General features: G+C 41.4%; 1 protein-coding gene across 2 annotated transcripts; it reads left to right on the top strand.

The window, feature by feature from the left end:
- Positions 1 to 977: 977 nt before the first annotated feature.
- On the top strand, positions 978 to 12,774 carry LOC110519957 (protein FAM122A). Of its 2 annotated transcripts, none has more exons than XM_021596871.2 (11): positions 978 to 1,220; positions 1,737 to 1,990; positions 2,543 to 2,621; positions 2,736 to 2,789; positions 3,581 to 3,624; positions 3,819 to 3,873; positions 6,353 to 6,454; positions 6,573 to 6,658; positions 6,783 to 6,847; positions 10,565 to 10,673; positions 10,868 to 12,774. In XM_021596871.2, exons 2-11 carry the CDS (start codon positions 1,881 to 1,883, stop codon positions 11,010 to 11,012), a joined length of 849 nt encoding a protein of 282 aa, XP_021452546.1. In that variant the 5' UTR covers positions 978 to 1,220; positions 1,737 to 1,880; the 3' UTR covers positions 11,013 to 12,774. The 2 variants fall into 2 exon arrangements, with proteins under 2 accessions (XP_021452546.1, XP_021452543.1); XM_021596868.2 differs by having other exon boundaries at positions 3,819 to 3,897.
- The last annotated feature ends 226 nt before the right edge of the window (positions 12,775 to 13,000 follow it).

The following is a 13,000-nucleotide window of genomic DNA, read 5'->3' as shown; positions in this document are numbered from 1 at the left end:
AAATTAACATTAGTGAGTCAGATGTTCACCTTTTTCACAGAAAATGCAGATATCAATAGCCACAAATTTGGACAACATATTTGGACAACATGGATATATTTTATGTAGAATATTTAAGTGCACTTCCTTAAATTTGTTTGGTATACAGATTCGTAAGGTATTAACCAAGCTTTCAGGAATAAGCATGTCCAGAAAAAGTTTTCAATCGTGTTGTTAGACCACTGGGAATGGCTTTGATCACAGAAATAAACTCTGAAAGGTATTGGAAACTCATTCAACGTTATAAATTGTTCATATTGTAATGACCTGACTAGATCATAAAGGAACAATTATCCAGACAGAGGATTGAGTTTACGAATTTACAGTTTATTAACCCAACTTCACACAGGCTACTGTTTGGCCGTAGCCCACGCCAAATAAATGAAGTTACCCTATAAAATAACCGTGACCTTCTCTTGTGAAGGCCAGATGTGTAAGAGAGAGAACAATGGCTAAACCTGGTCTTAACTTCCAATGCTCCATCCCCCTGCCCAACCCCCCTCCACGCCACTCTGCCAACCACCAGGATGCCAGGCAGATAGCAGTATGATTGGCATGTCAGACCCCACGAACACTGGGTATTGGTAAGTACAACACAACCAACTAATAGCCTAACACATAAGACACAGTTTACAATATGCCAATTTAGCGGGTAATCTTTCAGGAATATAATTACATTTCAGTAAAAATTGAAGACCTCCCAATTTATTAAACACATTGTTTGGAATGAAATACCAAATTGATTCAGCATTGACCAAACATATTTTCAACCAACTGATCTTGAAAGTGTTATTTATGGCAACACCTCCAGACCTCCTTCAGCTCTTTTACCTAGCAGCAGCATCAAGTTAACCGACATTTTGACTGTATGACGCCACCAGGAAATAGCTCACAACCGCTGCAACCATTGGCCACTTGTCTGTCTTTCAAATTGAGGCAATTTAATTGGATCCGTCTGCTGTCGGTCACCCTGCAAGCATCAAAAGGGGCGGGAAGTTTGGTATTGGAGATTTCTCGGCGGATCCAGTAGCAGATTAATAAACACAATTGATCATTGAGTTCAGCGACCTACACGAAATAATTTTACTCAAGAGTTAACGTATTGTGAAGAAGGGAAATGCTCGATATATGGCTGAGGGAAAACTGTACAAGTTATGTAGGTTGATGATCGTCTGAACATGGTAATGAAACTTTCAAGCTAGCATAGCAACTTCATCAATAACCATTTGATATAACGGCGTTAGCCAGCTGGCTTGAAACCATAATATTCGAGCTAACTCGCGTAATAGTTAGTAGCGAACTAATACTATTTTGCTATACTACAAGCTAACACGACGTTATACAAAGTACACCGTTTTGTTGGATTGGTGATTTCAATTGTCGACATGTTTTAATTTGTCTAACTGGTCTTTCTAAACAGTTGACTACGCATCACTTTCTTGCTCGAGACCAGTAACGTTAGCTCGCTTGCTAGCTAGTTTAATTAGCAAGTAGCTAGCTAGCGACTAAGGAATTGTGCCTGTGTGGCTAGGCTAACTAGCACAGGCCAGGGCTTTGAGTGATCTGTGATTTGCTAGCCTATTAGAAAAAACTACGTCGGTTTAGACGAATAACCAATAAAGAATCTTCAAGAGCGTCACTTGCTGGAACTTGGGCCAATATAAACTAACTTTATACATGTCGATGATATTTTTCAGATCCATCAATCAGCATTGGAGTAGCTAACGTTACCTACGTAGAACGTTGCTTTGCATCACCATGTAGGTTCACATACTGGTGGCCTGGAACGTTGCAGGCGTTTCTGAAGACATCTCGAGCCAGCTAAACGAAAGGACACCAGGATGAGCAAACAAGAGAAGATGGAATTGGACCTCGTAATCCCATCAACACTAGTTCAGAGCGACGGACACCTGAGACGATCCAACAGCGCCCCAATGATTAATGGCCTAAGGTTTTAAGAAAATGCCTTTCACCTCACTTGTATCACTTTAAATGTCAATTTGGTCTATTCTCCTCACAGTATTTCTGACTTGAGATGTTGATCTAGTCAAACTGCATGGCTGTCAATGTGCTGTGAAATGTAAAGTGTGTATATATATTTTTTTTGAAGTGCCTTCAATTCGCTGGACCTCTGCAGTAGATAATATGGGGGGGGGGGGGGGGGGGGGTCTGTAATAATTACACACACCTTCTCTGATGTCAGGAGTGTGGACAATTAAGTAATGCCACAGCAGACCAGCGACGTTAACAAGGCCACCAGTTTCTCAAGATCAGGCTGTTGGTAGGATAATGCTGACATTCAGAGCATAGTAGTAGATTAATGTGTTCCAAATGTCGTCCTATTTCCAATACTGTGCACTACTTTTGTCTAGAGCCCTATCGCACACTATTGCCTACATAGTGGGCTATTTTGGGACCTGGTGAAAATAAGTGTACTATATTGGGAATAGGGTGCCATTTGAGACTCCAAAGTGGTGGTGTTAATCTTTCTGTCCATTTTTAGTGACAATTCCCAGGTTTTCCACAGAGAGATTCTACGCAGCAGGCGAAACAGCACCACTGTTGTCAACCGCCCTAATATGGTATGGAAATTGGAGTATAATCAAAATAGTATGCATACTACTCTTACTAAGAAATATCTTATAGACTGGGGGATTCATTTAATTCATCTTGCTCACCTTCACACACACACGCAGGTCCCTTCATCGCCCATTCGTGTCCCCAGCACAAGGCTTCATCAGATCAAGCGGGTAAGTACCACTGCAGTGCACACACTTGTCATGGAACCAAGCGATGATTTTAGCTGCTTTGCATTTCAGGCCTTCATCCATAGGGTGTGTCAGTGACTGACAGACGTGCCATAGACTGCCTCTCAAATGGCACCCTATTTCCGATATAGTACACAGAGCTCACGGTTTCCCAGAGCAGACCAATTGGTAGTACTCTCCAACAACGTTCACTCTTGACTGTCAGCCCGTTTGAGCCATAGGTGAGATACTGTAATATCACTCACCAACTGAATGTCTATACTTCTTGTTTATTTTTGGGTGGGGGGATTAGATCAGCTTCAATATTGCAGATAGATTGTAGCTTCCATAAATGTAATTGTCTGCGTCACTTCCAATACCCCATTATATTTGCAAAAAAATATATATACATGTGATGAACATGCATATCTATCTCTCTTTAAAAATATTAATTTTCCTTCATTACCCTCCAACCCTATCACCCCTCCCCCAATTGGAGTAAACTAGTGAACAACAACGCTTAGGCCTTTTATTTCCAGCTTATCTATACTATATACATTTTATGGACAGTTTATTTTACAATAGTTCTATTTTATTTGTTTTTACTCCTGTCGACCCTCAACCTCACCCATCTCTTTCTGATGTCCATCCGGTTTGATTTCTATTTGCCATATCTTTCAAACTGCTCTTTCACAAAAGTTCTTAACATATATATGTTTTACGGGCTCTGTATGTTTTACATTGGTTATCTTGTTATTAGTTATCGTCTATGCTACTTGTTTTTGGTACTACAGGAGGAAGGTGTGGATGTGATGAATAGAGAGACAGCCCATGAACGGTAAGAGACATGTATGGATTGGGACAAGTTGGTGCATGATGAAATTCAGTTTATTGGCCTTTAAAAGCATTTTATTTATTAACCGCTCACTCGTCTTGTGATGGTATACTATGTCAATAACCGCGGTTGAGTATCATTGGATCAACCCTTTTAGGAAAAAAGCATATTCATAGATGTCTGTGTTATCATCACAGGGAGGTTCAAGCAGCCATGCAGATGAGTCAGTCCTGGGAGGAGAGTCTGAGTCTGGTGAGAATTGATGATGCTCCCATGGTAACAATAAATCTGAATTTGAATTCCCCCCCCCCCCCCCCAAAAAAAAATACTAGGCTTACGCACTCCAATATTTAGGAGTGTCTCACCACTTCAGCATTCATGCAATTGGGCAGTGCATTAGTATGTTAGATGACTAAGCCATCACCCCAAAATTAAGGTAGTGCACTAAAGAAAGAATGGGGTGCTATTTGGGGTAGAGTTTTTCAGTTTGTGTATTTGGTTTGATAGCCTGCCTCCACATTGCATTTTGTGTCCTTCGGCCAGTGAAAGCCTGTCTCTTTTGTAGGGAGTGTGGCCCATACTGGGCCACCAGTCTCTCAAGAACAGAATCAGGGGGACAGCTGTGGTGAGGGGACAGTTTGTGTGTCGGTTACATTGTGCAATATTTATGCTCCAAATGCAGACTCCCCTGAGTTCTTTCATGCAATAGTACAAACACTACTGGGATGTGGTGACGCCCCTATAATACCTGGCGGTGACTTTAATCAGATTTCAGACAGACGTTGACAGATCCAGCCCTTTGCCCCAAATCTGTGCCAAAGAATTAAGGCTGAATGATATGTGAATTTTTTTTATTTTATTATTAATATTTTTGGCCCATCATGGCACTTATACCAGAATTGATAATTGGTGATTATTTATTTTTTAACCTGGTGAACGATATTAAGACATTGGAACTAAGCTTTTCTCACTCTAGAGATAGGACCACAATAAGTAAGATTATTCGAGGCAAGTACAGTATGAGCTGAATAAGTTTTACCACAAAATAAGATGCTCCATTTCAACTGAATCTGGAGAAAATATGAGCCGCTGCATATACACTGAGTGTTCAAAACATTAGGAACACCGTCCTAATCTTGAGTTGCCCCCTTTTGCCCTCAGAACAGCCTCAACAATTCGTTGGGGCATGGACTCTAAAAGCCGTTGAAAGTTTTCCACGGGGATGCTGGCCAATGTTGACTCCAATGCTTCCCACAGTTGTCAAGTTAGCTGGATGTCCTTTGGGTGGTGGACCATTCTTGTTACACACGGGACACTGATGAGTGTGAAAAACCCAGCAGTGTTGCACTTAAAATATTTTCTTGCCCTTTCACCCTTTGAATAGCACACATACACAATCCATGTCTTAATTGTCTTGAAGGCTGAAAAATTCTCCTTTAACCTGTCTCTTCCATCTACACTGATTGAAGTGGATTTAACAGGTGACATCAATAAAGGATCATAGCTTTCACCTTAGACAACCTTATACCAGGGGTTTTCAAACTGCAGTCCGTGGCCCCAAAGTACTGCAGGGGGTCAGTTTTATAATTGTTTTTATTTTTAATGTTTTGGGGGATTTTATGGTAAGTATTTTATATTGCTAGCTGCAACAGACTACCATTGTGGATACCGTTTTTATGTTTCTGCATCCCAGATGAAGGAAGTTGGAGGTAGTTTCACAAGCCAATACTAACTAGTATTAGTGCAATGACTTGACGTTTACAGGAACAATTAGCATAAATGGCTTCTTTGAAAAAATCTCAAACTATCTCTTTAATATGGAGGAAATTAGTATTTATATTTTTGTAAAAAAAAATGTCACTTCCCCACAGTTCAATGGCAAGAGGAAGTCAAAACAATGAAACTGTACCAAATCTATTTTAAAATGTTGATTACGTAGATAAAAAAAAATTCTTAACATATGATGGGGGGTCGCCGGTTTGCCTGTGCGGGCGTCCCTGGGCAAGGAACGTTTTGAAAACTCCTGCCCTAACCCCTACGTTTACAGGAGCACAGAAGAATCCAACAATTTCCTCGTCCCGGGAGGCTCTGATAAATCTATTTATATTGTACAAAAATCTAAACGCAACCATGCTAACAGATACCCATAGACTTCGAGTCATTGCACTAACAGTAGTTATTATTGGCTAGTGAAACTACCTCTTAACTTCCTTCATATGGGACACAGACATAAAAATTATATCTTGAGTTCATCTGGCTCTTGGTAAGTAGATAAAGGGTCTCATTGCCATACTCCTGAAGTATCCCTTAAGGGCACTGGCACTGATTCTGACTGGGTATGGGGTCCATTCCTGCAGTGGTCAGCAGGTGGAGCTACTAACTAGTTATCCATGTTCTTAGATACACAATGATCTGAGAATATAATGATATAGACATATTGGGGTAACTAATCAAAAATATGCCACATTATGAACTGATGAATGAAATTGGTCGTTGGCCTGCCTACCTCTTGATGGGGTGGGTGGGAATAGAGAGAAGAAAGTATGGTTTATGTTTGTCTCGCATGAATAAATCAATTATATATTAAAATAACAGTCATTCAGTCGTATATTAGCAACAACCACCTCATTGGTATAATTTGTATGCTCACCACCACTTTACAATTGAATGAATGGTGGTACAATAGTTTGATTAATGCTGATTACAATTTTGCTTGTGCTAATCCCCATAGAGTGACAATGACTTTGAGAAATCTGCTTCATCGTCCCCAAAGCGCATAGACTTTGTGCCTGTGTCCCCAGCACCATCCCCTACAAGAGGGATAGGGAAGAAGGTATGTGCATTGTGCAGCCACTGCAATTTGTATGGATGCCTGGCAGTTAGGACCACAAATGTTTCTCTGGCAGGGAGTCCTGGCTCATAATTATACATTTCCTTCCTCCAATGAGCAGCAGTGCTTCTCCCCTTCATTGCAAATTCTGGTGAGCAGCAATGGCCTATCCCCCAGCCCTATACCTAGCCCAACGCGACGCTTCAGGTGAGTGCTCTAAGGGAATCTCTGATCACTGACAACTCCCATTCATAGTTCAACTGATGATCAGAATGCTTATTTAGTAACTGCTATAAATGTTGCTTTGTTGTCGGTTTTCTCTTTTCTCTAGCCGGCGGAGCCAAAGCCCCATTAACTGCATCAGGCCCAGCATCCTGGGGCCCATCAAACGTAAAGGTGGGTCTGTATTTTTTCTATATAGATATACACTACCGTTCAAGAGTTTGGAGTCACTTAGAAATGACCTTGTTTTTGAAAGAAAAGCTTTTTTTTTTTGTCCATTAAAATAACATCAAATTGATCAAAAATACAGTGTAGACATTGTTCATGTTGTGAATTACTATTGTAGCTAGAAATGGCTGATTTTATGGAATGTCTACATAGGTGTACAGAGGACCATTATCAGCAACCATCACTCCTGTGTTCCAATGGCACGTTAGCTAATCCAAGTTTATCATTTTAAAAGGCTAATTTATCATAAGAACCCTTTTGCAATTATGATAGCACAGTTGAAAACTGTTCTGATTTAAAGAAGCAATAAAACTGGCCTTTAGACTAGTTGAGTATCTGGAGCATTAGCATTTGTGGGTTTGATTACAGGCTCAAAATGGCCAGAAACAAGCCCTTTCTTCTGAAACTAGTCACTCTTCTTGTTCTGAGAAATGATGGCTATTCCATGTGAGAAATTGCCAAGAAACTGAAGATCTCGTTCAACACTGTGTACTACTCCCTTCACAGAAAAGCACAAACTGGCCCTAACCAGAATAGATACGGTGGGGGGCACCGGTGCACAACTGAGCAAGAGGACAAGTACATGCCAACCCAGGACCTCCGTATCCGGCTTGTTCACCTGCGGGATCGGTCAATTTAAATTGGGTGGGCCCATAAATACTCCTCAGTTTCATCAGCTGTCCGAGTAGCTGGTTTTAGACGATACCGCAGGTGAACAAGCTGGATGTGGAGGTCCTGGGTTGGCATGGTTACATGGTCTGCAGTTGAGGCCGGCTGAACCTACTGCCAAGTTCTCTAAAATGACGGAGGTGGCTTACAGTAGATAATGTAACATTAAATGCTCTGGCAACGGCTCTGGTGGACAGTCCTGCAGTCAGCATGCCAATTGCACGCACCCTCAACTTGAGACATCTGTGTTGTGACAACTTAACATTTTAGTGGCCTTTTATTGTCCCAAGCACAAGGTGCACCTGTGTAATGATCGTGCCATTTAATCAGCTTGATATGCCACACCTTTCAGGTTTAGGGATTAATTTGGCAAAGGAGAAATGCTCGCCAACAGGCATGTAAAAAATGTTGTGTACAAAATTAGTGAAAAATAACTTTTCTGGAATCTTTTATTTCAGCTCATGAAACCAACACTTTACATGTTGCATACATGTTTTTTTTGTGTGTGTATATGAGTGTACAAACAAACAAATTGGCGATTTGTTGGGACACTAAAAGCCCATCTGAGGGGTAGAATTATTTTTGTAATACTTAATTTTTTATTTTATTGGAAGGACGAAAGATTTTACGACATTGGAACTAAGCTTTGCTCACTCTAGAGATAGAACCACACTAAGATTATTTGAGGCAAGTATTAGCTGAATACGTTACAACAGAATATGCTCTATTTTGCCTCCCGAATGGCGCCGTAGTAAGGCACTGTGGCCGCTGTGCCACTAGAGATCCTGTTTCGAGTCCACAGCCGGCTGTCCCATCTCACACTAGCAACTTCTCTGCGGGCCGGGCGCAATGCACGCTGACGGTCGCCAGGTGCACAGCGTTTCCTCCGACACATTGGTGCGGCTGGCTTCCGGGTTAAGCAGGCATTGTCGAGAAGCAGTGCGATTTGGCTGGGTTGTGTTTTCGAGGATGCACGGCTCTCGACCTTCGTCTCTTGAGTCCGTATGGGGGTTGCAGCTACAAGACACACTTCCAATTGAATAACACAATTGGGGAGGGAAAAAACGTTTAAAAAAACAGTTCAGTATGAAAACCCAGCACCGTTGCAGTTCTTCACCCAAACTGGTGCGCCTGGCACCTACTATACCCTGTTTAAAGGCACTTAACTTTTGTTACCCTCTGAATGGCACACATACACAGTCCATGTCTCAATTATCTTGATGCTTAACAATCCTTCTTTAACCTGTCTCCTCAACTTCATCTACACTGATTTAAAGTGGATTTAACAGGTGACCCCTAAGGGATCATGGCTTACACCTGGATTTACCTGGTCAGTCTGTCATGGAAAGAGCAGGTGTTCATAATGTTTTGTACACTATATACAGTACAAGTCAAGTTTGGACACCTGCCCATTCAAGGGTTTTTCTTAATTTTTTCTACTTTCTATATTGTAGAATAATAGTGAAGACATCAAAACTATGAAATAACACATGGAATCATGTGGTAACCCAAAGTGTTAAAACAAATACAAAATATATTTTGATTTTAGATTCTTCAAAGTAGCCACCCTTTGCCTTGACAGCTTTACACCGTCTTGGCATTCTCTCAACCAGCTTCACCTGGGATGCTTTTCCAACAGTCTTGAAGGAGTTCCCACATATGCTGTGCACTTGTTGGCTGCTTTTCCTTCACTCTGTGGTCCAGAGTAGTTGTCTTAAGTCTCCTTTTATGTAGTGTTGTCTCTCTTGTGTGTGTTGTCCTGTATTGTATTTATTTTTAATCCCAAGCCCCTGTCCCTGTAGGAGGGCTTTCGCCTTTTGGTAGGACGTCATTGTAAATAAGAATTTGTTCTTAAATGACTTGCCTAGTTCAATAAAAAATTGGGTTGAGGTCAGGTGATTGTGGAGGCCAGGTCATCTGATGCAGCACTCTTATCACTCTCCTTCTTTGTAAAATAGCCCTTACACAGCCTGGAGGTGTGCTGGGTCATTTTCCTTAAAAACAAATGATTGTCCCACTAAGCGCAAACCAGATCGGATGGTGTATCTCTGCAGAATGCTGTGGTAGCCATGCTGGTTAAGTGTGCCTTGAATTCTAAGTAAATCACTGACATTGTAACCAGCAAAGCACCATCACACCACCTCCTCCATGCTTGGCGGTTGGAACCAAAAATATCAAATTTGGACTCCAGACCAAAGGACAGATTTCCATCTTTCAAGGCAAAGGGTGGCTACTTGAATGAGTAGGTGTCCAAGCGTTTGACTGGTATGAGCATAAATATAAACACAACATGTAAATTGTTGGTTTCATGAGCTAAAATAAATGTTCCATGTGCACAAACAGCTTATTTCTCACAAATGTGTTTACATCCCTGTTAATGACCATTTCTCCTTTGCCAAGACCTCACTGGTATGGCTCTCAAGAAGCTGATTAAACAGCATGATCATTACACATTTGCATCTTGTGCTGGGGACTATAAAATACCACTTTAAAATGTGCAGTTTTGTCACAACAATTCCACAGATGTCTGAAGTTTTGAGGGAGCATGCCATTGGCATCCTGACTGCAGGTATGTCCACTTGAGCTGTTGCCAGATTATTGAATCCCTCATTCAATAAAGATTCTGAAGAGTATTTCTGGCTCCAATAAAGCCCTTTTGTGGGGAAATACTCATTCTGATTGGCTGGGCCTGGCTGCCAAGTGGGTGGCCTATGCCCTGCAAGATCCACCTATGGCTGCACCCCTGCCCCGTCAGATGAAATCCATAAATTAGGGACTCATTTATTTCAATTGACCGATTTCCTTATGAACTGTAATTCAGTGAAGTCTTTGAAGTTGTGTTTCGTGTTTTTGTACACACACACTATACTAGTACCACTTCACTTGCCCCTTTGAACTCCTGTTTAGGTGAAAGGGAATTTTGTGTGAGGTGTTTTATGTCCTATGGATATGTTGGTTCTCTTTTGATGAATGTCTGTGCCTCCCCTTCTCTAGGGGAGATGATGGAGATGGAGAGCCAGCCAAAGAGGCTCTTTCATGGGACCACTACCATGTTGTCCTCTGATTTGCCTACTCCCCAACAACTGACAGACTTCAACTCCTGGTGAATGTTCCTCAAACTTCATAAAAGCCACTGCATGTTTAGGCCATTTAGTTCAATTTAAACACTTTCAGTTCCCTCCCTGCCATTAGGCTAAACCCTGCACCTTCATATGATGAGCAGAATCGCAATGCGACCCACTGTCATTGAATATCGTAACAGTTTGTGTGCTGAAATGCATCTTCTTCACTTGCCAGTCTCTGTCCACCAGACGTGCTAGACGGCAGCCTCAGCAGCGTGGGTTCTTCCACTGGCTCGCCAGCCAAGATGGAGGGAGTCTCAGAGTGTCCTTCCTCCAGCAACTCTCCCTTCACCCCCCTCCATGACCACTCCCCAAAATAAACAAGGGAACATGAGTCTCTAAACAAGGGTGAAGACGAGGCATAAAAGCCACCTTGGCTGTATGAGTTTCCTTTAGACTCACCTTTTTCACTTTTCTTTAGTTAATGTGGGATTCCCTTCCCCTGCTGGTTGCTTTCGCAAGGCTGTTTGCTAGGGGAGGAGAGGAGGTGTGTGTGTTTGCATTGAAAGGAAACCAAAGCCTTGGATGTGTGCTGTGTGGACGCACCATGCTGTAGTAGGCCCTAGTAAGAGTAGGGGGTGATTGTGGATGCTATGTACACCAGCTGCTAGATATAGATCCTTTACATGGTGCAGCTTAGCACCACAGTGGTCAGAACCACCATGCCGTTTACCCTGCATCACATGACCATGTCAGCCACAGTATTGGATGGAAAATTACTGCCTGGATATGGAGAAAGGCCCCCACTAAGTTTGTGTTTTCTAAAAAATCCCCAGGCCTTTTGGTGTATGTGCACGAAATTGTCTGCAGACATTGTATGAATGAAAGGATTAAACTTGTTTTTCCTGCTTTACATAATTTTGTAAGTATGTACATAATTGTCAATTTATTATTATTATAATTATAGGTTTGTGATTGGCCCTGTGCCCGTATTAACCGCACAGCTTCAACAGTGAACGGACAATTCCTTCTAAACAGCGGATTAGAAATTCTGTTTCCTTACTCTTCCAGGGGTGCGAATATGGTCGTTCTCTACTCGTCCTTGTACTGTAAGAGAAGAAAATGGTTATCCTCTGTAGTACTTAGATGTAGGGGATCAAGGAACTGTCAAAAGGTAGAGCATCAACCAGAATGTTAGCCCTTAATCTAGTCCTGCACTGGCATGCTGCAACTATAGTTGCCAGTGAGTTGGGTAGTGTCACGTACAATCTGCAGGGATGATGGGTGGACAAGGGGAACAGCACGAGAGCAGGCTGTCAGGATTAGAACACGGGAGACTCCGATCTCTGAATCCTGTGTCTTTGCCTAGACATTGCCATAGACGTGCAGCCAAGTTAGTTTTCACTTCAGAACCTTTTTATGAAATAAATAGTTTTCTTGTTTGGAGACATTTTTTTGTAAATGGATTTTTAAAATTTTTTTTTGGCTACATAATTGCACTGGTTGATACTAAATATTAGAGTAGCGCATCCTGTTCTCCTTTTTACCCTGAAATTAAATCAATAGAATGGTGTAGGACAAACACACTGTAGTGCATGGAACAAAATCATGCCATTATATAAAAAAAAAAGGGACATGTGTTGTGTCCATATCCTGTGGTCAACATTTGGCATAGCTTTTAGTGCAAAATGTTTCACTGGATGTGTTGTTTATGAATACAATGTGCAATGAACATTCGTAAGCAATACCAAAGATTGACCAGGGGAAATGTAAAGGCAGACTTAGTTTTTCTCTGAAAATCCAGTTGTACACTGATTCACAAATGTGATTTTAGACCATTGTAAAACATTTGGGGGCTAGTCATTTCAGTTAATCCTGTTCGAATGGTCTCTTAAATTGATTTTAGTTATTTTTCCTGTTTTATTACAAGGTGTGCCATCTTACGAAGGGAGTGTGAAACTCCACTTTGTCATAAGTAAGCAAGAGTGATTGTAAATCCTTTTTATGGAAGTAAGTCATTGATCTATTTTTTTCTGAAATTATTAAGTTTTGAATACAAAAATGGCAAGCCGGTCATTCAGGTCTGCTTGCCCTGCTGTCAATATGATTGGTGTGATTTATTTTTGTCCATGATGTTTTATTTTGTCCTGTTCATTTTTCAATGTCTGCAATATGTCTAAGGCATGAGATGGGCAGAGTAAATCAAAGTGTTTATGTACGTGATGGGAGGGTGGTAGACTAGTTAGACCAACCCTTTGCTCGTGTCCCTTGCTGGACTCAAACATTTCCCCTGTGATCCTTTCATATCAAAGACATCTAAACACGTTTGTCTAATATTTCCATTCAATGACTGGTGTTCTGCTTTGTT

Source organism: Oncorhynchus mykiss, chromosome 3 (assembly GCF_013265735.2).
Source record: "Oncorhynchus mykiss isolate Arlee chromosome 3, USDA_OmykA_1.1, whole genome shotgun sequence".
Taxonomy (NCBI): Eukaryota; Metazoa; Chordata; class Actinopteri; order Salmoniformes; family Salmonidae; genus Oncorhynchus; species Oncorhynchus mykiss.
Note: the sequence above shows the minus strand (reverse complement) of the source record. Positions and strands in the feature narration are given on the sequence as shown.